Source organism: Pongo abelii, chromosome 12 (genome assembly GCF_028885655.2).
Source record: "Pongo abelii isolate AG06213 chromosome 12, NHGRI_mPonAbe1-v2.0_pri, whole genome shotgun sequence".
Classification (NCBI taxonomy): domain Eukaryota; kingdom Metazoa; phylum Chordata; class Mammalia; order Primates; family Hominidae; genus Pongo; species Pongo abelii.
This window is the reverse complement of record NC_071997.2, coordinates 108,039,573-108,064,233: the sequence shown is the minus strand read 5'-3', so window position 1 is coordinate 108,064,233 and position 24,661 is coordinate 108,039,573. Positions and strand designations below refer to the sequence as shown.

At 38.2% G+C, this 24,661-nt stretch overlaps 1 protein-coding gene across 9 annotated transcripts in view; it reads left to right on the top strand.

The window, feature by feature from the left end:
• NCOA1 (nuclear receptor coactivator 1) overlaps positions 1-24,661 on the top strand; it is a 279,034-nt gene that overhangs the window by 241,334 nt on the left and 13,039 nt on the right. For all 9 annotated transcript variants that reach the window (XM_063713752.1, XM_024242465.3, XM_024242456.3 and 6 more), the window contains 3 exons: positions 7,579-7,680; positions 9,925-10,327; positions 19,443-19,617. In XM_063713752.1, the coding sequence (XP_063569822.1) occupies positions 7,579-7,680; positions 9,925-10,327; positions 19,443-19,617 (680 nt within the window). The remainder of the gene's footprint in view (positions 1-7,578; positions 7,681-9,924; positions 10,328-19,442; positions 19,618-24,661) is intronic.

Sequence of the window (24,661 nt, the reverse complement as noted above, 5' to 3'; positions counted from 1 at the left end):
AGGTACTATAAGGAATGCAAGGAATAAAAGAAACAGGCAACTGCTTGGCTTTTTGACTACAAGACCTGAAAACTATTTTGACTACATACCTGAAAAGTTAAGTGACGCTGCAAGCAGTATGTGATTAACGGCTAAACCAAAAAAGTAAAGGAAAGTGTAGGTGTGCTAGTTTCTCATTTTACAATGTAAAGTTCTGTAAATACTGCCTAATATTAAAGGGTCAATGAGCAAGGCCAGACCAAGGGTCTAGGTCAGGTTCATGAATGAATGGAATGATGATTCATGCTTGGTTCAGAAAAAAAAGTTGTTTTGGCTTCCATTTGCTCCTAAAACAGCTGATAAGCAGAGAAGCCCTGCAAAGATATGAGAATAAGATGCAAATAGGTGAAAGTTGCTGCTCTTTGCTTCCCTTAAATCTCATGGATGCCTATCCAGAGATGGCATGGTTGCCTAACAGAGTAAAGTATCCACCAAGTTGAAGAAACACAGAATTTGGGGCTCACTATGTTATAGGCCCCACATATGTCTATACGCAAAAACAACTTCTACTGCAAACTAAGCCAGTAACTCTGCTGCCTAACGAGCCACATATCCGGGCCTGTTCTTTCTGTTTTAAGCCATAAGTTCTTACTGTTTCAGCAGTAGGTCACTCAGCTTCACTTGCACTGCAAGTACTAGGAGTTTTACGTGTGTCTACTTAAGGGCTTTCTGTGAGCAGGTCTGGCCAAGGTTCTCAGTCAGTGTCTTAGTTAAGATGCTTTCAGCCACAAGGAAAGAAAAAAAGATCAACTCAGCATAGTAAAACAATAAAGAAAATATTTTGACCCAATTGATAATCCAAAATGAAAGCAGACCAAGGTGTGGTTACTTCAGAGATTCAGGGATGTTATCAAGGACCCAGATTCTTTCTCTTTTTGCTCTGCAATCCTTGGCATGCCATGATTACAAATAGCATAGGCAAACAAAATGATAACTAGCAGAAGAAAAGGGACTGTTTCTTTCCTATGTACCTCTTTCCAAAAGCCAGGAAACTTTTTCCAGAAGGTCTTCCCACCCCATCCCCCGCCAAAAAAAGAAAAAAAGAAACAAAAAAAAAAGTAAAAAGGGGGAAAAAATACTTCACATGTCTGACTAGTCAGAACTGAGTCACATGTACACCCTTAACCAATGGTTCGCAAAGACTGACTGAGAGTACTCCTGGATTACCCCTGGAGTTGTGTGATTTGGGATGGTCAGCTGAACAAAATCTGTTCTGTCTTCAAGAAAGAAGGGGAGAATGAATGGCTGCGGGTTGGCAATAACAGTGCCTGATTAAATCAAGAAATTGAGGTTTAAATATATTGTTTAAAGTTATATAGTTAAATTCACAGTTGGGATAAAATAGTGAACTGAGGTAGTATTAATATATCTCCCCTTTCTCGTGCCTTAAATCCTGTTAAATGACAGGTTGTATTTTTTGTGTCTGTGACTAAGTTCATGTCAGTGTAGACAAAAAAAAGAACACCATTAGCGCACTAAAAATTAAGTCATTTTGAAATATAAAAAAAGCAAACATGAGAAAGAAACAAAATTATATGCAAATAATACAACTATTTATATAGGAAATCCAAAAGAATCTGGCCGGGCTCAGTGGCTCACGCCTGTAATCCTAGCACTTTGGGAGGCCGAGGCGGGTGGGTTGCCTGAGCTCAGGAGTTCAAGACCACCCTGCACAACATGGTGAAACCTCGTCTCTACTAAAAATACAAAAGTTAGCTGGGCATGGTGTTGCATGCCTATAATCCCAGTTACTGGGGAGGCTGAGGCCGGAGAATCGCTTGAAACTGGGAGGTGGAGGTTGCCATGAGCCAAGATTGTGTCACTGCACTCCAGCCTGAGTGACAGAGCGAGACTCCATCTCAAAAAAAAAAAAAAAAAAACCAAAACAGAAAATTGAAAATAATCTATAGGGAACTTAGAACCAATAGAGTAGTTCAGCAAGGATTTTAGATAAAAGAACAAGAAACAAAAATTAATGGCAATTCTTTTTACTAGAAAATTAATTAAAAATACATTCAGGCCAGGCACGGTGGCTCAGGCCTGTAACCCCAGCACTTTGGGAGGCCGAGGTGGGCGGATCACCTGAGGTCAAGAATTCGAGACCAGTCTGGCCAACATGGTGAAGCCCCGTCTCTACTAAAAATACAAAAATTAGCTGGGTGTGGTGGCGTGTTCCCAGCTACTCGGGAGGCTGAGACAGGAGAATCGCTTGAACCCAGGAGGTGGAGGTTGCAGTGAGCCAAGATTGTGCCATTGCACTCCAGCCTTGGTGACAAGAGCGAAACTCCATCTCAAAAAAAAAAAGAAGAAAAAAGAAATTCACGTTGTTCAAAACTTAGAAGATGTGGAAGTCATAATTGAAAAGCAAAAAGAATATCCAAATAAAAAATACTCATGAAAGAAATTATGTCTTCTAATTGGTTGTTGCTTGTAAAAAGATGACAGTTGTTCCAAATTTAATCAGTAAATTCAGTGGAATTCCAACAAAATCTCAACATGGAATTTGACAAATAGATGCTAAATTTGTTTTAAAAGCATCAATACAATCTTGAAGTATTAATAAAATGAGGGTATACTTGCTCTACCGATATCAAGATATAAAACAAAGCTTTAAAAATTAAAACAGGCCGGATGTGACGGCTTACACCTATAATCCCCCCATTTTGAGAGGCTTAGGCAGGAAGATTGCTTGAGGTTAGGAGTTTGAGACTAGCCTGGGCAACATAGCAAGACTCTGTCTCTACCAAAAAAAAAAACAAAAAAACAAAAAGCCAGGTGTGGTGGTGTGCACCTGTAGTCCCAACTACTCAGGAGGCTAAGTTGGGAGGATCACTTGAGCCAGAATTCAAGGCTGCAGTGAGCTATGATTGTGCTACTCACTCCAGCCTGGGTGGCAGAGCAAGACCTTGTCTCTAAAAAAAAAAATTAAAACAGTGTGGAACTAGCATGAGGATAAATAGTTCTACCATAATAGAGTTCTACATAATAGAGGGTTCTGCATAATAGCTCTCCATAATAGAAAGCCCAGAAACACACCCAGACATATTGAGAGACTTAATAAGAGACAGAGGTGACAATGGGGAAAGAATGGCATGCATCATAAATGCTGGTACATTTGGCTGTTCATGAGGAGGAAAAAATTAAATTTGATCCTCATCTTATACAAGACACAAAAATAAACTCTAAGTGTTTTAATGACCTAAATGTGAATATGAAAATATCTCTGTAGCCTCTTTAAAATGACATAAAGGAAAAAGTAAATGTTTACATTAAAATTTACGACCTTGAAGACAAAAAATACCATAAGCAAGGTTAAAAGGCAAGACAAAGACTCCAAGAAGATGTTTCCAACCCCATATGACTGGCAAAGGACTAGTATCCAGAATACACCCAGTTTGTAATCTGCTATTCATAATATATTTACCTCATTGGATTGATACCCATCTGTTCGCTTATTGGTCATAGCATCTCCTTCCCTCTTCCCAAATACAGGAGACTGTAAGCATCTCATAGCAAGAATTTAGCACCATGCCTAGTGATTTGAGAAAAGAAAACAGGGGTGTACTCAGAAATACATTATAGTTTGCTTCTTTTTAGTGAATTTTAAGATCAGTTTAAAAACACATGTTGAAAAAATATATATATAAATAGATATCATTTATTGGCCATGAGTATATCTCACTGGCTGGTATATACTTTTTACTCCTTGTGTAAAGGAGTAAAAAGATTGTAACATTTTAAATTCAATTATACAGTTATGAATAAATCCCCAGTTGAGAGGAGAGAGATGAAAAACATCCTAGGAAACTAGTGTATCTGTATTGGTTGAGACTTTTAAAAAGAACAACAAAAAGGAAGGAAGGAGCTGATGATTAAAAAGCAATACAAAGTTACAAGCCTTTAGGTGTAATACCCGCTTACTCCTCAAATAAGCAAAGACCCAAGAAATATATCCATAATATCAGTAAAGGACTTCAAAATTCTATTTTGGGAAAAAGAACAACAGCAAAGATGGGTAGACCTGCTGCTTTTAGAAAATGGTATCATAGGCCGGGCACGGTGGCTCACGCCTGTAATCCCAGCACTTTGGGAGGCCAAGGCAGGTGGAGCACCTGAGGTCGGGAGTTTGAGACCAGCCTGACCAACACGGAGAAACCCTGTCTCTACTAAAAATATAAAATTAGCCAGGCATGGTGGCACATGCCTGTAATCCCAGCTACTTGGGAGGCTGAGGCAAGAGAATCGCTTGAACCTAGGAGGCGGAGGTTGCAGTGAGCCGAGATCTCACCATTGCACTCCAGCCTGGGCAGCAAGAGTGAAACTCCGTCTCAAAAAAAAAAAAAAAAAGAAAAAGAAAAGAAAAAGAAGATGGTATCATTAGCTGACAAAAGATACGATTTTCCTACTCCAGTTTTGTTTTCTTCTTCCCCAGCAAGGATCATGATCTTCATAACTATCAAGAGGAGAATAATATAAAGAGAAAGTGACAGTGAGACACATAAACAAATATGGTATATTTAGCGATCTTAAAACAAGTCAAGTCCAGATATGTATGTGTTAGGGTACTGAACAAATGTATGTATCTGACATTATAAAAACCACTGTTGATCATCTTTTATATATTATAGAGAATAGAAGTGATCAGAAAACAGAATTAGGATTAAAGGACAGAAAAAAAGAGAAAAACATTTTACCTTCAGGTTTCTGGCAATGAAAAATGCCTGATAGGACAATAAGCTTCTTTAAAGAATACTTTTGTCTTTGCAAGAATTTGTGCAGTAGCTAGCTCAGGGTTTCTCAACCTTGGCACTTTAACATTTGGGGCTGGGTAATTCTTGATATGGGGGAGATGTTGTGTGCATTAAGATGTTGTGTGTAGCAGCATTCCTGGCCTCTGCCCACTAGACGTCAGTAGTACCTCCTCCCTTAGTTGTGACAGCGAAAATGTCTTCAGATATTGCCAGATGTCCCTTGTTTGGCAGAATCACCCCTAGTTGAGAACCTCTAGGCTAGATAATCATCTGTTAGGTTTCCTATAGAAGGACTTCTTGGTAAAGCACTGGGAAGAAAATCCATTCCAGCAGACAAAGTGACAGCCAGCCTGAACTGTGTGTGTTTATTTTATATTTCGGAATGGGTTTGCCCTCTTCCACTGGCCACAAGCCCCACATTTCCTTTTCTTCTACAACAAGCCTTTTAACCTGTGTTTGTGTCTAAGGACTAACAACTAATCTCCTCCCACTCCTCACCTCTCTGAAAGTTAAGATTTCCAAGGAGCTGAGGAATGTAGTGATCCTTTTGGGAAGGCTATGTTGGAAGAAGTGGAACTTGACCTACTTGTTGAAAAACAAAGCATTTTAATAATTGGAGAGAAGAGGCAGGTCAAAGTAGGACAGGTGTACACAGCACTAGTCAGGTTGCACACACACATAGTCAAGGGGAGGAAAAAATGAACAAGGGTTAATTCAAGGGCAGAAATAGACCAGGTTTCCTATAACAGAAAGTACTTGTAGATTTATGCTATTTAGAATAATTCCTTCTACTTCTGAAAAAGAGCCTATTACTACTTGTCAGGCATCTTTCCTCCATCCCTACCCATTTCATTTGTATATTATCTCACAATTCAAGGAATATGTAAAGCTATATGTTTGGAATGTATTTTTACCTGTCCTTATTGCCTCCTCTCCTGTTTTTTTACTTGCTGTTCCCTCTGCCTCAAGTTAACTCTGCCCTCCTTGCCACCTTGCATTCTCATCTGTCAAGACTCTGCTGAGCTCACTCATGCTTCTTGGTCCCTGTCTTCATCCCTAGACTGAATGAGCTGCTCCCTCTGTGCTGCCTTAGATGTGTCTGTCTATGCAGACAAAGCACCTGTGCATTTTACTGTTGTGCGTTGGCTTCTGCCATTCAATAGGGAACTCCTAGAAGGACAGGAATTTGCTCACCTTTGTAACCTCCAAACTTTATACAGTATCTTGAATGTGCTGAGTTTTTAAGTAAATGTTTATAAAATTAGCTTGGTTTATCTAAATTTATGTTCCTGGTCTTTCAAGTTTAAGAAGTATATCAGTTTTGGTATTTAAGAGTCTTTTTTACTTTTATAACTATAAAGTTGGTGTCTTTCTTTTTGAAGTGACTCAGAGCTTCAAAAAGAAGTTTTAACTTATTCCACAATGCCTTAGAGTTGTCATTTTAACATTTATATTATAATGAGCTTTTCCCCAAAATTGGTTTGTTTTCTGATCTAATGGGAGTCAGAAAATGACTGAAGCTAGAATTAAGAGTTGAGCTATTTGATGACAAGAGATTTAATCACTGTTCAAAGCTCTTTGGAGTCTTATAAAACTTTCGTAGGCTTTCTAGTTTGTGTATAATATATTGAAATATATTAATGTATGATATATAAATATATATAATTTGTGTTTTACAAAGTATATAAACATAAAATAGTATTAATATTATTGTTAATGTTATCTTCCTGAATAGTTTATTCATATCAAATTATTGAAGAAGAAATGTTTTAAGCTATAGATTGCTTACAAGAAAATCTCATTTCCAAGAATACTTCTTTTGTTACCAGATACTGTTAAGGCATGCCTGGTATGCCTATGACCTGGAACCCTAATCCTAGTCTAGACTGATCTTCCAAACCAGTATTCACAGAAAATTGTTCTGGGAGATAGATATTAATGGTTAGATGTCAGAAAAAAAGGTTCGTGATAAATAAATTGCATAGTATATCCCTTCTTGGAGATCCACAATGTGCTTTTGGCCAATTAAAGGCTTATAAAATTTCTGCAGTAAATAAATCTGTTTTACCTTGTGTAACCCATCATTTCCAGTACTTAATACAGCACAGCATGCTGTTTCCCAGCACATCTATTAATATCCTGCAGAACAATGTTCTTTAGCATACCAATTTGGGAAATGCTGATCTAAAGTAATTACTTTTTCTAGTTAAATAAATAATCCATTTTTTCAGACCATTTGTTTCTTACATAATACTGTCTAGCTAATGAAATCATATTGGATTTTCCCCAAATATGTATCCAGCAGACATAGTACCTCCAAGTGAGAATACCATCCAGCTTGCTCAACTTTCCCTTCATCTTCCAGACCTTTGTAAAATGTGTCCTTATTGTATACCTGCTTTTACATTTATAATATTCTAAGACCTAGGGCTGGTACTTCATCTTCCCCATTGCAGCACTTATCTAAAATAACTATTAACATTTTTTTTGTTGTTTTGTTTGTTTGTTTGTTTGTTTTTGAGACAGTCTCGCTCTGTCACCCAGGCTGGAGTGCAGTGTGTTTGTATCCTACTTTTAAATACTTTGCCATAGTGTTTTCGAGGCAATAAGTGTTTTATAAATGTTGGGAACTACCAGCCTTTTGGAAAATAAATATAGGAAATAATCTAACCAAACCTGCAACACTAAAACTTTTTAGTAATCAATAGAAAGTTTGCGTTACTTTATAAGGCCCGTGTTATGCTTGTGTGTAGAAATATAATATCTTATTGTTTCCATTTTTCTCTAGTTGATACACCAAAATCGGCAAGCTATCTTAAACCAATTTGCAGCAACTGCTCCTGTTGGCATCAATATGAGATCAGGCATGCAACAGCAAATTACACCTCAGGTAATGTGAGAAAACCAGACGTCATTAGTACTTCTTTAACCCACATAGTATTTCTTAAAGTGTTGACTTGAGTGTCCTTGAAATGGTCTGTGAGCTGATCTTTTAATGATGTTTGTAGTGTAGTTTTCTTCTAGAATGAATTAATAATCTACTTTTGATACCTCTTACTGATATTTGATCTGAAGCAAATGGTGCTTTGTTTTGTTTTATTGTTATTATTGTCATTGTTATTGGATACCAGATGACTAAGTAGAAAAAACTCATTGCTGTAGCAAATAGCACCAGTAACAGGAAGCCTCTGATATGAAACTGTGTGAATGGTACCTGAAACCTGATCAAAACCCAGTCACATTGCTAAGCTGTCTTAACTATCTTGTGTACTATGTTCAATTTGAACATCAGCATTTTCTAGCTTGTATTTATTTTTTAAATCCCTTTTTTTTTTTAATAAACCCAGAGCCATTAGAACTTTAAACATAAAAAGAACTAGGTGGACTTCTAAATGTTACCTAGTACTCACTCTTTACTTTACCCCATATATACTTAAAAATTTTTTGTTTCAACTACTTACTTTTATTTCATAACAAAGTTGATGTAAAAATCTGGGAGATAAGGAATTTTAGAGAGGATTTAAACAATACTCTTTTCCTCTCCACAGTATGGAACTAGATGGATTAGGAGCAAATACACAAAGCCAGCACCTGTATTATTAAAGAGATAAATACAGCCATGCATCACTTAAAGACAGGGATATGTTTTGAAAAATGTGTTATTAGGCAACTTCATAATTTTGCAAAGGTCATAAAGTGTATTTACACAAACCTACATGGTATAGCCTACTTATGCATCCTGGCTATGTGTATAGCCTATTGCTCCTAGGCTACAAACCTGTACAGCAGGTTACTGTACTGAATACTGTAGGCAATTGTTATGGTATTTGTATATCAAAACATACCTAAACATGGAAGAGGTACAGTAAAATACTGTAGTACTATAATCTTATGAGACCACCGAATTTGGTGCATTGTGTGCAACTGAAATGTCTTATTACTAAAATGTCTTATTGCTGAAATGTCTTTATGCGTCACATGACTGTATTGACTGAAGTTGTTGGTAAGCAGCAGATATTGATATCTTCATGGATCCAGATTTCAGTTTCTCTGTCTTACAAATTATAATTCTTAGTGTTAGCTAATTCAGGAGTAATTAGGTTGTAAGGAAACAAGACCCCACTTTTGGATTCACATAAAGATAATTCCTATCAGAAAGTCTTATTTCATAGTTTCTTCTAGATTAGACTGTATGTAGTTGGCAGGAACTGTATGCTTTAACCAGATTCTCAATCTGAATTGACATTTTCTGAAGAAGGCTTTATTGATATGCCATGTTATATTGAAAACCTAATTCGACCACTTCTTTCCTCATCCATAATATTATAACTGAAACCACTTACACTAATGCCTGGAATAATCTGAAACTCCAATAATAATACAAAATAGCTGTTTCCATTTATTTCTTTTTACTATTTTATTTATACTTATTTTCTTTTTAAGTGATAATTTCTTAGGCATTGGATCCTAGATTTCAGAATCTTCCTTTTTTAACGGTATTTGTAGGTTTTTTCTAATTGTAAAGGTAGTACGTGTTCATCGTAATAATTTGGTAAATATAGATAAGTATAATGAAGAAAATTAAAATCACCTATAATCACATTTTATTCATTTAAATAAAGTGGGATAATGTTCTCAGTGAGAAAAGTGGAAAACTGAATTTCTCTTTACCAGAAACATAGTAAATTTTTTGGAATTGAAAAAGTCTTCTAATGGTCTAATGAAGGATAACACAGAAGTCATTAAGCACATTTTCTTTCACCTCCTTATGGTCTTCATGTTTCTCTTAACAATGTTCTTGGCCAATATTATAATACTAATCAATATATACTTTCTTTGAATTTTTCAGTTCTGTGTGACTTTTAATTGAGAATTTGCGTTCTCATTTATAATGGTCAGATATTGTTTAGCATTTCTTGACTACTTTTAATCTGTAAAATGTACTTAATTCATTTTTTCTCTTGTGATTGTTACTTAAGAGGTTTTTGTTCCTTTTCTGTTTTAGTTTCCCTTGTACAGTGATAATTGCTATGTACTTTATTGCCCCAAGCAAGTAGGCTTTAATCCAGTAAACTTTCCAGGATAGATAGTGATTATAATAATTTTAGTAAGTGAGTTTTTTCCTGCTTTTCAGCCACCCCTGAATGCTCAAATGTTGGCACAACGTCAGCGGGAACTGTACAGTCAACAGCACCGACAGAGGCAGCTAATACAGCAGCAAAGAGCCATGCTTATGAGGCAACAAAGCTTTGGGAACAACCTCCCTCCCTCATCTGGACTACCAGTTCAAATGGGGAACCCCCGTCTTCCTCAGGGTGCTCCACAGCAATTCCCCTATCCACCAAACTATGGTACAAATCCAGGAACCCCACCTGCTTCAACCAGCCCATTTTCACAACTAGCAGCAAATCCTGAAGCATCCTTGGCCAGCCGCAACAGCATGGTGAGCAGAGGCATGACAGGAAACATGGGAGGACAGTTTGGCACTGGAATCAATCCTCAGATGCAGCAGAATGTCTTCCAGTATCCAGGAGCAGGTAGGAGGGTCACAACTTTATGTTGTTCTAAGTAATCCATACAGGCTTAGGTCTCTCTCCATCTTTATGTCCGTGCTCGGACATTAAAACAGTGTGTGGAAGAGGAAAGACACTGACATGGGAGTCTGGAGACCCAGGATTCAGACTCAGCTTTTGACACTAAATGGTTGACTGGTTTGAGGCTTATCTCCCTTTTGTAGCTGAGATGATTGAATTAGAGGATCTGTAAGGACCTTTTGAGCATTTTGTATGCAAAGTACATTCCCTTTTTTTTTCTTTTTTGTTAGATGCAGTCTCGCTCTGTCGTCCAGGCTGGGAGTGCAATGGTGTAATCTCAGCTCACTGCACCCTCCACCTCCCGGGCTCAAGCGATTCGCCTGCCTCAGCCTCCCGAGTAGCTAGGATTACAGGCATGCGCCACCGTGCCCAGCTAATTTTTGTATTTTTAGTAGAGTCAGGGTTTCACCATGTTGCTCAGACTGGTCTTGAACTCCTGACCTCAGGTGAGCCACCATACCCGGCCCATTCTCTTATTTTTTAATTTCTCTCATTGATCTCTATGAGAATTCAATGAAAGTCTTCCCCACACAATGGATTTTAGTACATTAATTCAAAATTCGCATGTAGTTTTTTTCATTGTGTGGGAGATTTTGTTTTTGCCAGTTTGCATAAGAATAATTTATCTCCACAGAGTATCTCAGACTACTCATTGGTGTCATCACTCTCAGCTGCTGCTGTTGCAGCTTCCTCTCCAATGTCAGTCAACTTTCTGGCTTCCAAAAGCGTTTTTCTTTTTTAGTCTTTCTTTGGCACTGTCTTCCATTCTCTTTGTCCTGGGTGATAATATCTTTTCTTATTTCTTTTCTGTCACGTTGAGATTCTAATAGGTAGTGGCAGTGATGAACATCTGATTAGTCTACTCTGTTTAATCAAACTTTTATGCAAAATTAATTGTCAATTCCTGAAAAATAATTGAAATAAATCCCTTGATTATATAAATGAAAGGAAAGAGGTAAATTTTAAGACTGCTTAAAAATGAATTTCAATGAGAAGGCTGCTGTTTGACTTGAATAAAATGTCAAAGTTATACAGAGATTTTTGACATGGCAGTATGCTTATCAGTTTTGACAGCCAAATCAATTTAGAGTTTCCATTCTGATGGTAGCAAATACTAAAATCCTTTGACTATCAAATTAAGTATCTATAGACGTGCTAGAGAACACCAGAACTCTCAAAGAGATTTTAATCGAAATTATGCCACATCAGTTTCTTTGTCCTCAAGACAATGAAGTCATCTTTGGCTGGTTTATATCACTGACACTATCTGTGTGGGCGAGAAAAGGATTATAAATCCATATTTTAATTATATGATTGCCTGAACAAGAGTATGGCCTTCAAAAGAGTTTTGTTTCCATGTGTCTTACAATTTCTGTATGCAAAGAATTTGACAAAGCTTTTTCACTTTAGCCTGCGGAAGTACTTCCTCCAACATTAGAAGACTTGTGTAGTTATCTGCATCCCCATTCCTCCTCCAAAATGACAACCTGACTAAAACAGCAAATGGGTTTTTAGCAGCATTCATGATATTAATTGCAGAGCCCTAAATCAAAAGATTTATCTCATGCATTAGGGGAAAAAACTAACTGGAAGTAAGCCAAACATTAATAAATTCCTCATGAAATTATTCTAAGGATTTTTTTCTATTAAAAAATAGAAATAGTATTTCTGTCCATTTTCAGGCATGCACTTTTAAGTTTCCTCTGGAAAGTCAAGAAAGGAGAACTTTATATCCTGCTTTCATTCCTTCACAAAGCCACCTGGAAAGGTGGTCCTTCAGTGCCCCGGATCTCATGAAATTGACAAATTTCTTTCACAGTTCTGGGTCTAGTCTTTGATCTGAGTTGTGTCAGCATAGAACAAAGTGAGCTGAAATAATGGAGTGGGTGGAGCTTCCTCTTTCCCTGTACCATAATGGGAAAGATGTGTTGCCACCTATCATGAGTATCTGGTGCCTGGGTTTTTCTTCCAGACCAACTTCTGATTGACAAAAATATTTTCACAAAATAAGAATTTGCTTTTTATAAAGTCAGCATTCATACTACAAACAAAACCCAAAAGCTGAGTGCATTAAAGAGAACAGTGGTTTCATCCAGTTGCAAACTGAAATGAAATGGCAGGGCTGTCGGTTCTTCCATGGACTGCTTCAAAATAATACTGGAAAAATGTTTAACTTTTCTGGAAAGAGTAAGAACGTTTAAAGATGCAGTGTTTTTAATTTCTGTCACCACTTGCTCCAAATTGATCAGCAGTCTGGTAGAGGACCAGGTTTTGTGTTGGCACAAAATCAAGTTCTGGAAAAGTTCCAACCTTTTCAAAACAAAAACAGTTTATTGTGGCTTAAGGAAATCCAGATAAAAAGGCTCTTTGGCCTTTGTTGGTTTTATGCTTCTATTCTTAAGAAATCGGCCACACAAAAGTACCAAAATATATGTGTTCCAGCATGTTTCCAGGTCTGACAAATTAAGGTCCATAATCCAGCCCACTTGTTTTGGTAAATAAAGTTTTACTGGAGCACAGCCATACTTACTGCTTTATGTTTTATCTATGGCTGGTTTCACATAGAAGAGTTGAGTAGTTAAAGAAACTTTATGGCCTGCAAAACTGAAAACCTGTATCATCTGGCCCTTTGCAGAAGAAGCTTGCTGATTTCTGTGTTAAGTGATGACAGTAAAACCAACGGATAACTGCATTAGCTTTGCTTTATATCCTTCGCTTTAGCCTCTTTCCGCTTAATGTAGGCCCAAAGTAAATGAAGGAACATGTAAGTCATAGTAATGGCAGAGTAAGTTTTCTTGTATTTCTGAAAACAAGAAACTTTTCTAGACTACCATGCTATGATGATGAGTGTAAAAGAACAGAATCAGACATTTAGAAATTGTTTTCTTTTTTTTTTCTTTTGAGACAGAGTCTCGCTCTGTCGCCCAGGCTAGAGTGCAGTGGCGCGATCTCGGCTCACTGCAACCTCCACCTCCCGGGTTCACGCCATTTTCCTGCCTCAGCCTCCCGAGTAGCTGGGACTGCAGGCGCCCACCACCACGCCCGGCTAATTTTTTTGTATTTTTAGTAGAGACGGAGTTTCACCGTGTTAGCCAGGATGGTCTCAATCTCCTGACCTCGTGATCCACCCACCTCGGCCTCCCAAAGTGCTGGGATTACAGGCGGGAGCCACCACGCCTGGCCAGAAATTGTTTTCTATTAAGGCAGTATTCAAAGTAAATATGAGAAATTGGTTTCTTTGGTGTATCTGCCCACTTCATGGGTTCCTTCAAGCCCATTTAGAGACCTCTTTTCTGTGAACTACAACAAAATCCTCTTCAACCTATTCCTCCTCAGTGATCTCATCTCCTTTTGGGGTTTCAGGGACCTTTACATGCTAGTGACTTTATTCTCTATCTCTAAACAGTATCTCTCAGCTCATATGTACAGCTGCCTACTGGATACATATACTTGCATTTTCCACCAACACCCCAAACTTAACTTGTACAAACCTAGACTCATCAACTCCATGTTCCCTTTTATAGTTCTGTGTTCCAGCTACAGTAAACTCTGAGTTCCGAGAAACAGCACAGACCTTGTTCTCTTTTACTTCCAGGGGCTTTGAACATTCTCTATACTCTATCTAAAGTATTCTTCCTTTACTTCTCATTCCTATTCTTCCCTCCTCTCAGATATATCTCTTCTGCAGAGTCTTCCTGGACACTCCCAATCATAAAGTACTCGCCACCCTGTCTTAAAACCACTTGTTAACCTAGCTGCCTTTCTTTTTAAATAGCAAGTTCCTTACGTGAGCAGAGTGTGACCTTTTTAACCGTTGTTTCTCCAGTGCTTAGCACAGTGGTCTCACAGTGAATAGATGCTTAATGAATCTTTGAAGAAATAAATGAATGAAAGTATGAATTCTAATTCTAGTTGCCACTGTCACATGTCTGCAATGTTAGTTATGGTTGGTCTAGCGGGGAGACTTAACATAGTCTAGCCCAGCTGGGCATGGTGGCTCACGCCTGTAATACCAGCACTTTGGGAGGCCTAGGCAGGCGGATCACCAGAGGTCAGGAGTTTGAGACCAGCCTGGCCGACATGGCGAAACTCTATCTCTACTAAAAACACAAAAATCAGCTGGGTGTGGTGGTGGGCGCCTGTAGTCCAGCTACTCGGGAGGCTGAGGTAGGAGAATTGCTTGAACCCAGGAGGCGGAGGTTGCAGCGAGCCAAGATCACGCTACTGCACTCCAGTCTGGGCAGTAGAGCAAGCCTCTGTCTAAAAAAACAAAACAAACATAGTCTAGGCAAAGATAGAACTGTAAAATTTTTCGTCTGGAAGAACTAGATTATCTGATTGATGCAGGTTATCCAAGGTCCAGTGTAGTAGCAGAACTGGGACCAGAACTCTAAGTATTCCTCTAATTCATTACCCACAGGCTAGTTCTTTCTACTAAAACTGGGTCATTTCACAGAGGATTTTTAGAGAAATGAAATCACTCTCTATGATACTATAATGGTGGGTACATATCATTATACATTTGTCCAAATCCATAGATTGTGCAATACCAAGAGTGAACTGTATTGTAACCCATAGACTCTGGGGTAGTTGATAATGAGGACAGCTATACCTGTGAGTGAGTGGAGGAGGGGTATGTAGCTTCATTTACATAATCTTTACCAAAAATAAACCCTATCTAGTGAAAGAAAAAACTGTAAAGTCTAAAGTTAGGAAATCTCAGTACCATCCACTTAGTTTTGCTTTGAACCTAAAACTTCTCTAAAAAATTGTCTTTTTTAAAATAATAAAATTAAAAGACCAACACTAAAAACAACAGCAACAACAACAACAACAACAACAAACCACAAAAAAGTCATCTTATAAGGGAAACTGTTCATTCCAATATGAACAGTTAGAATGTGAGATGAGGCCAGAAGGAAATATCAAAAAGCTTGCTCTTGTACTTGGAGTCTCTTATTTATTGTTTACTGTTGACCCCACAAAGTAATATCCAGAACATGATAAGCATTTTTTTCCGCTCACATACGTATTTTTCTTTTTCTTTTTCTCTTTGTTTTTTTTTTTTTTTCATCTTTTGAGACAGGGTCTTGCTCTGTTGCCCAGTAGTGGTGTGATCATGGCTCACTGCAGTGTCCAACTCCTGGTCTCAAGTGATCCTCCCACCTCAGCCTCCTGAGTAGCTAGAACTACAGGCATGTACCACTGTGCCCGGCTAACTATTCTATTTTTTATAGAAACAGGTCTCACTACGTTGTCCAGGCTAGTCTCAAACTCCTGGCCTTAAGCCATCCTCCCACCTTAGCCTCCCAAAGCACTGGGGTTACAGGCATGAGCCACCACACCAAGGCTATATTTTTTCTAAAAGAAATTAATTTCATCATAAATGAGGTTAAAAACACATTAATACAAGAGTTTTTCTTTTAAGGATCACAACCAAAATAGTTTAAAATGGAGAGTTAATGCAAAGACATTAGAAGTGAAGATGGTGGCAAAACAAAAACAAAAAACCCACCCTCTAGAGTCATAAATGAAAAAAAAAAAAGGATGCTGGGCACAGTGGCTCATACCTGTAATCCCAGCATTTTGGGAGGCCAAGGCAAGTGGATCACCTGAGGTTGGGAGTTCGAGACCAGCCTGACCAACATGGAGAAACCCTGTCTCTACTAAAAATACAAAATTAGCTGGGCATGGTGGCGCATGCCTGTAATCCCAGCTACTCAGGAGACTGAGGCAGGAGAATTGCTTGAACCCAGGAGGCGGAGGTTGCAGTGAGCCGAGATCACACCATTGCACTCCAGCCTGGGCAACAAGAACAAAACTCTGTCTCAAAAAAAAAAAAAAAAAAGAAAAAGAAAAAAAATGGAGACCCATATATTCTAAATCAAAATTACTTACCTTACATATAGAGGAAGCGGCAAGGAGAAAATATGTAGCTTCATTCATATAATCTTTACCAAAAATAAATAAACCCTATCTAGTGAAAGAAAAAACTGTGAAGTCTAAATAAAGTTAGGTCAACTTCCACAGAAAATTTAAAATAGTTTTAAAATTGTAGCCTATAAGGCTGGGTGCGGTGGCTCACGCCTGTAATCCCAGCACTTTGGGAGGCCAAGGCAGGCGGATCACAAGGTCAGGAGATCAAGACCAGCCTGATCAATATGATGAAACCCCATTTCTACTAAAAATACAAAAATTAGTTGGGCATGGTGGCATGAGCCTATAATCCCAGCTACTCGGGAGGCTGAGACAGGAGAATTGCTTGAAGCCCAATGCTTGAAGCAGAGGTTGCAGTGAGCAGAGATCACGCCATTGTACTCCAGCCTGGGCAACAAGAGCGAAACTCGGTCTCAAAAAAAAAAAAAGTAACCTATAATAAAAAACAAGTAAATTAACTACATCTCTGGCAAATATAATGATTTTCTCTTTTTATTTAACCAAATAAACCAAGTAAAAAGAGAAAAAAATCATTATATTAAAAATAACAGAAAATCATTACATTAATAATGACAGAACACAGTAGATATTACACAGGCATATATGCATGTGTTCACAAAGTGGCATCAAGGACATAGAAACATGTTTGTGATGTAATGTTGAGGGAAAGAAGCAGGCCACAGAATCTTACAGGATTTTATAAAGATGTAAAGGAATTATACTAAATTATGGGCAATCATACTATGGCATCCTTTTTTCTGCACCTTTATAACTTTCTCTGCCTCAAGAGTATTTAACTGTGAGATGTATTTTGTCAGGAAAAAAAAAAAGAGAAAGAACAGAGTGCTAGCATTAAACATTTTTTAAAAAACATTTTTACTCTTTTAAATTCTTATGGATATCTACTTTTGGCCAGAAGAGTAACAGGGACCAGATTTACTTTCCCATCTGAAACAAATAAACAAAAAACAGACAAAGTACATTTAACAGTAGTTCTTGAGATTGTCCAGACTGTGCTGCGGGGAGGGAGAATCCAACAGGAGCCAGGCCATTTCCCTGAGCTGAGGAGGTGGAGCTGGCAGTCTGGGAAAGCCAAGACACCTAGAGGTAGCAGGGCACAATACCAGAGAGGACAGCACTACACAGAGAATTGTAGGATATGCAGAGGGTCCCATTCAAGTCTTCAGCTGAGAGCTGCTGCGCGCACGCAGGCATGCGTGTCTGTGTGTACAAGTCAAGGCCAGAGAAAACCACCTGAAAAGATAAGAGGGAACAATCTTCAAAGTTCATACGGGGCCAGTTCCTCTTCCTACCAGCCAGAGTAGAAAACCTCGTAATTCAGGGGGTATCAAGTAGAGTACTCAGAGATGGTTTGCCTCGGTAGTGGGGCAAAATAAGCCCTAAACTCTTGCTCTTGTCTCATTAGGCACAAGACCTAAAAGAATTAACCTGTTTCCATGTAACCTCACCACAGCCCAGACAAAGGTCAAAAATATTTAAAAGAATAGAAAAAAAAAATCCAACACCTAACAAGGTAAAATTCACAAGGTCTGGAATCTGATTTTTTAAACTACCGGGTATGCAAAGAAGTAGGAAAATACGACCTGTAATGAGGAGAAAAATCAGCCAATCAAAAATTCAGAAATTATACAGATGATAGAATTAGTAGACAGAGACATTAAAGCAATTATAAATTATAAATTCTGTATGTTCAAGAAGCAAGAGGAAGCTTGAATATGTTAAGTAGAGCCTAGAGCCATGGAAGATATAAATAAAACCCAAGTCAAAACTTCTGGAGATGAAAACTACAGTGTCTGAGATTTAAAAAAAAAAAACCCTAGATGAGATAAACAGCAGATTAGAAATTACAGAAGAAAAAAATAGTGAACTTAAAGATATAACAATGGAAACTATCCAAAATGAAATCAGAGAAAAAAGACTGAAAAAAACCTGGTAATTTACTCAAAATTGATCTTATAATTCAATGCAGAATTTCAGCATGCTTTTTGGAGAAATTAACAAACTTATCCTAAAATGTATATGGAAATGCAAAGGACCTAGAGTAGCCAAAACAATTTTTAAAAAGAAGAACAAAGTTGGATATCTACCTAATTTCAAAAATTACCATAAAGTCACAACAATCAAGACAATGTGGTGCTGGTACAACATAGAGATCACTGGAACAGAATAAAAAGTTCAGAAGTAAACCCTTACTTTTATGGTCAGTTGAGTTTTGACAGGTCAGATGGCTGCTAATAAGCATCATCCTAAATAAAAAGGAATAGCCTACTGATAAGTGCTCCAAAATGGCTGAACCTCAAAAACATTATGCTAAGTGAATACAAGCCAGACACAGAAGACAGGCGTGAGCCATGGCACCCGGCCACACGTGGCTTTTTCTTAACTATTTTTTTCCTTTTCAAGTTTAATTTACAGCTGGGCGCGGTGGCTCACACCTGTAATCCCAGCATTTTGGGAGGCCGAGGTGGGTGGATCACCTGAAGTCAGGAGTTCAAGACCAGCCTGGCCAACATGGTGAAACTCCGTCTCCTCTAAAAATACAAAAATTAGCCAGGCGCAGTGGCAGATGCCTGTAATCCCAGCTACCTGAGAGGCTGAGGCAGGAGAATTCCTTGAACCCAGAAGGTGGAGGTTGCAGTGAGCCAAGATCGCACCACTGCACTCCTGCCTGGGTGACAGAGCAAGACTCCATCTCGGGGAGAAAAAAAAAAAAAAGTTTAATTTACTACACAAGTAATTCATCATGTATGTTCATACATATTTTTACACTTAAAAATTCACATAAGCAAAAAAGAACAGAAACAGATCATATACAATCCTGCTGCACAAATCAACATCTTAGTGAATGGAAAGCATTATTCCGAACTTACATTTATTTATCTATTGGTTTATGCTGAGATTTCTTGCCCTAGTTTAAGATACTAAATTTTTTCCATGCTCTGTTGAATGCGATATTTGTGAATATATTGCCTGACACAAGACAAGGCAAATAAGAAAGTTATTTGTAAATATATTGTGACAGATCCTTTTGGGTTTTTTCATTTATGGGGTTAATAAATTTATAGTATATCAACATAAATTAACTTGTGTCAATTTACAGGAATGGTTCCCCAAGGTGAGGCCAACTTTGCTCCATCTCTAAGCCCTGGGAGCTCCATGGTGCCGATGCCAATCCCTCCTCCTCAGAGTTCTCTGCTCCAGCAAACTCCACCTGCCTCCGGGTATCAGTCACCAGACATGAAGGCCTGGCAGCAAGGAGCGATAGGAAACAACAAGTAAGGGGGCAGTTTTTATATATGAGCATCCTTGGTACTGTGATAAATCCCTGAGACTGATAAATGCTACAATGGTTGAACCTCGGGAACATTATGCAAAGTGAAAGAAGGCCGGACACAAAAGGCCACATATGGCTACATTTATATGACATTTCCCCATTCCCCCGTTTATGTGTGGAGACAGAAAGCAGCACATAATAACAGCCATGCTTTCATGGGCTGATTGTATTCACAAGCTAAGTAGATTATTGGCTACTTCCATTTGCATAATGGAAAGAACTAAATTTTATATTATCAGCAAAGAAAAATGATTTTTAAATCTTATAAGTATCAAGTCACTTCTAAGGCAAATTTGTGTGCCGACAGTACAGAAAAGTGATCTAGTGTCCCCAACCTTTCCATCCTAACCTGAGCACACCTGCAGAATATGATGAGCTCACATCAGTAACAGAGCTTCCCTGGGACAGACGTAGAAATGGGTACTTTTTAAAAAGTTTTTCTTTATAAGAACACTTTAAAATCTTATAAATCTAAAACAAAGAATGGCAAATGTCAGAATTCAATAGAGCTGAGTAGTGAGCACACAAGTTTCACTTTTCTCGATGTATTTAAAGACTTTATAACAATAACAAAAGTTTTTAAGGCTTACCCCTTTTTGAATCTCTAGATTTTTAGTGACCTTGACTTACCCATCTTGCTTAGAATTATCTCACTAAAGCCTTTTTTTTTTCCAAATCCTGGCTGCTGAACTTTTCACACATCACTTTGAGTTTTATAAGGATTTTAATTTGGTTGTGTCTTAGTTCTAATGACAGGGAAGCTGTCTGATCTGACAACATAATAAGTAAGGCAGTTAAAGTTGAAAACACAAGACTATATTCTTCTAAAGTTCATTGAAAGGTGAGAGAAAATCTTCATGTTAGAGAACTGTATAGGTCTCAATGAGGACCATGTATAAATTAGGTAGAAATGGAACCATATCTGTAATACAAGAGGAATTTAGTCTCCTAATGTATTCTAATCCCAGCTTCCTAAACTCACTCTGGATTTTGTGGCCCATCATTATAATCACTACCTTACAGGTACTCTGACTCCCTTGCCTAGCTCTCCCTCTGTTGCACTTATGCTTGGCAAAATTCTCCCTAATGAAATCCAACTAAACTCTTGCTTCATACCTCCACCTAAGTATTGAAATATGGCTTGGAAAAAAAAAAAAAACAGTCATGCTGACATGTCTCAATAAGCTATTTCTCTGCTCCCCTTTACAGTTAAATTCCTTAAAAGATTATACTCTATCCACTTCCCCTACTCCTACTCCTTGTTGAACTAATCAGGCTTTCATTCCCATCATTCCACAAAAAGTGTCCCTGTCAAGATAGTTAAATGTCCTTTTCAGTGCCAAAAGCAATGCTCGTCAGTAGCATTTGACATATTTGAGCATTTATTCTTTCTTGAAGCTCTTCATTTGGTTTCTAGAACAACTCTCTCTCTTGAGAAAAGTGACTCTCCTCCTATCACTTAGTGTCCTTGAGGATCTTTCTCATCTCCATGACCTCCATTTGAGGGCCCCAGAGTTGATTCTAGGACCTCTTCCCCATACCCACTCCCTCCTTTGATTGCATCACCCATCTTACTATTGTCAATGCCTATTTCTATGCTTGACTCCCAAATTTAAACCTCCAGTGCAGATGGCTTTCCTGAACACCATACTGTATGTTCAGCTGCCCAACCAATGTCTCCACTTACAAGTCTAATAGGCGTCTCAAACTTAACACGATGAAAACTAAAGTGATATTTTCACCAGACCTGCTCCTCTGGGTTACTTTTTCCCATTTCAGTAAATGACAATTCCATTTTCCACTTGTCCAGAAGAAAAGTCTTTCTCTTTCTCACATCCCACATCCAACACATCAGCAAATCATGTCAGCTTCTTAGCACCTCTCTCTTCTTACCTATTCCACATGTGCACCTTAATGCAACCCACAATCATCTTTTCCCTGGGCCATTCCGGTAGCTTCCTCTCCTGCTTCCACCCTTGCTGCACCATCATTTAATCTCCACATGGTAGCCAGAGCCATGCTTTTAAAACATGAGGCAGAGTATGTCCGTCCTTTACGCACAACTCATCCAGTAGCTCCCCATCTTACTCAAAATACAGAATAGGGCCCGTAAAACCCCACATCATCTTGTTCCTGGATACCTCTCTGATCCCATCTGTTATTCTCACCGCTCACTCTGCCACAATGGCTTCCTTTTATCCTTCTGCTCCTCAGATGTGCTAAGTACACTGCAAACTCAGGATGTTTGCATTTTTTAATCTCTCTGCTGGAATGTTCTTCCCTCAGTGGCCACATGGCTTGTCTCTCACACTTCAAGTCTTTCCTTAAATGTCACTTTATTAAACACAGATGTTAAATGTCACCTTATTACACTTCCCTGACCATCATTTCTGAAATAATAGCATTTTCTACCCCTGGCGCCTCCTTTCCATTCTTTACTTTTTTCATAGTGATTAACACTTGACATATTGTGTGATAGTCTATTTATTTGTGATTTTTCTTCTCCATCTAGAATATGAGCATCATAAGAGCAAGGACTTTATTTGGTATTATTTCTGTTTCTCCATACTGTGGAACAGGGAGGCCCTTCATATACATCTGTTGAACAAATGAGTGCAAAAACTCCCTAAGTCAACATCTTGGATTCAGATTCAAATATGGATATAGGTTTTTGTTGTATTTTAGTAGTTTTTGCAAACTTTGACTTCCCAAATCATTTGGGAAAGAAAACAGTTACCACCAACTCTTTAAACACTCACAATTGCTCATTTGGTTCATGTGCAAAAAGCTTATTAGTCATCATAAGCATTGTATATTAGCGTATATCACCTGGAGACAGTGACCACTCACTATCTCTGTCACACAACACAAGATACCATGAGGAACACTGAAAAACAACCCCTGCTGCCAAATAACGAAGAGTCTGGTTGGTGAGGGGGCAGGTCAGAGAGAATTAAAACATGAAAGGGTCAGAGAACCATTAAGTAGAATGACGTAATAGAGTTCAGAGGTAGTGTAATGTGATACTTTTTCATTATCTCTCTGGCGGCAAGAGAAAGAAATGGTTAAACAAACCTGTGTGTCCTGGAACTGGATGGTGCTTCTGTGTAAGGCTGGTTGATGGGAGAATCCCATTGCTTATTAGCATTTTAAAGGATAAGAAGTCCTGTTGTTTAACCTTTTGTTTCTCAGACTTCTCTGACCAGGGACTCCCCTGCTTGTTAATACCTGTAATATCTGTGGAACCCACTCTGGGCCAGAGTTCATCCTTCTCTTTTTCTCATCATTTAGTGACTACCAAATACCTAGTGCTACCCTGAGAAAACTGTGACAGCTGCTACAAAGCAGGCAGGAAAGCAGAGTGAGGAAGAGGGCCTGTGAATGTTGGACTTTAGGTGCCAGTGAACCCAGACGTCTTTCTAGGACCTGGGACAGTGATTGCAGCTGCAGAAGAGCTTGGTCTTCTTCCCTTAATGGAAGATGCTAAAATGGAACTATTGGCAGGAGCAGTTTGAAAGAACTTAAACTAATATACAGTCCCAAATATTAATTTGAAAGGAAATTAATCTCTAAATTTTTTTCAGTAAGTATGACACCATTGCAGTCCTTGAAGTTTCCACGTGCATTAACTTACATAGCCTTGCTCCTCCGCAGTGGTGACTTATGTATCAATTGACAAATGAGTACTGTCTTAGGCAGAAATGTTCTCTTTAGAAAACAGGCATAGAGGCTGGGTGCGGTGGCTGATGCCGAGGCAGGTTGATCACCTGAGGTCAGGAGGTTGAGAGCAGCCTGACCAACATGGCAAAACCCCATCTCTACTAAAAAAAAAAAAAAAAAAAAAAAAAAAAAAAAAAAACAAAATTAGCCAGGCATGATGGTGCATGCCTGTAATCCTAGCTACTCGGGAGGCTGAGGCAGGAGAATCACTTGAACCCAAGAGGCAGAGGTTACGGTGAGCTGAGTTTGTGCTATTACACTCCAGCCTGGGCAACAAGAGTAAAACTCCATCTCCAAAAACAAAAGAAAATAGACATAGATTAGTAGGCTTTTTTCTCACCTTTAGTTGTAGGAACACTGCCTCATAAGCATACACACTGTGCAGACGTTAATGGTCCACAGGTGTATTATTGACTATTTCCTAGTCATATAATTTTCTGTGGGCATTTGTGTTTTATAATTACTTGGGAGAAAATTCTGTACTTTTCTTCAGACATGATAAATAGGCTGTTTCTTGGCCTGTCAATTCAGTATGATTACCTTAGTCTACTGGAAACTGTAAATGTCAGTATATTCTTCTTAACACTAAGAGCTAGCAAGGAATAGATAAACTATTGATGGGGAAAATTATTTTTAAAATCAAATTCTATAGAATTAACATTAAAATAGGTGGAATTGTACCAGCAGTTTATTGTTAACAATTAATATATAGTCATAAAATATTTGGTGTTTATAGAACTTAGGAAAGACAGAATTAATATCATTATCCTTTAGATGTGTATATCTGTATCAATGAAAAATTTCAGGGTTCAAATACAAAGTGTCAAGTTGAATTCCCATGGAATTTATTGCTTACTATTCTACTTCCTAATAGAGACTGATTTTGCATTTGAGATCTTTGGTGTAACAACAGTCCAGAACTTGGCCATGAAGAAGGAAGTCAGTAAAACAGGCTCTCTGAAAAACATAATTGCTTATGTATTTTGCTTCCTAGAAAAGACATGAAGCTATGTTGAGGCCTGATAAGACCTTGGAAGTCTTTAAAAGGATTAAATTTGCCACCTAAAAACATTTGGTTGTATACATCTGGTTTCCTCTTAATTTGTAGCATATTGAAAGCGACCAGAAGATAAAACCTTGAGAAGTGACAACAAGCTATGGGATATTGAATAAAGGCTCTCAAATTTTAGTATGCATGAATAGTTAAAGATGGACCTTTCTGTACCCACCCCTGGAAAATGTGATTCACCAGGGCTTAAGTAAAA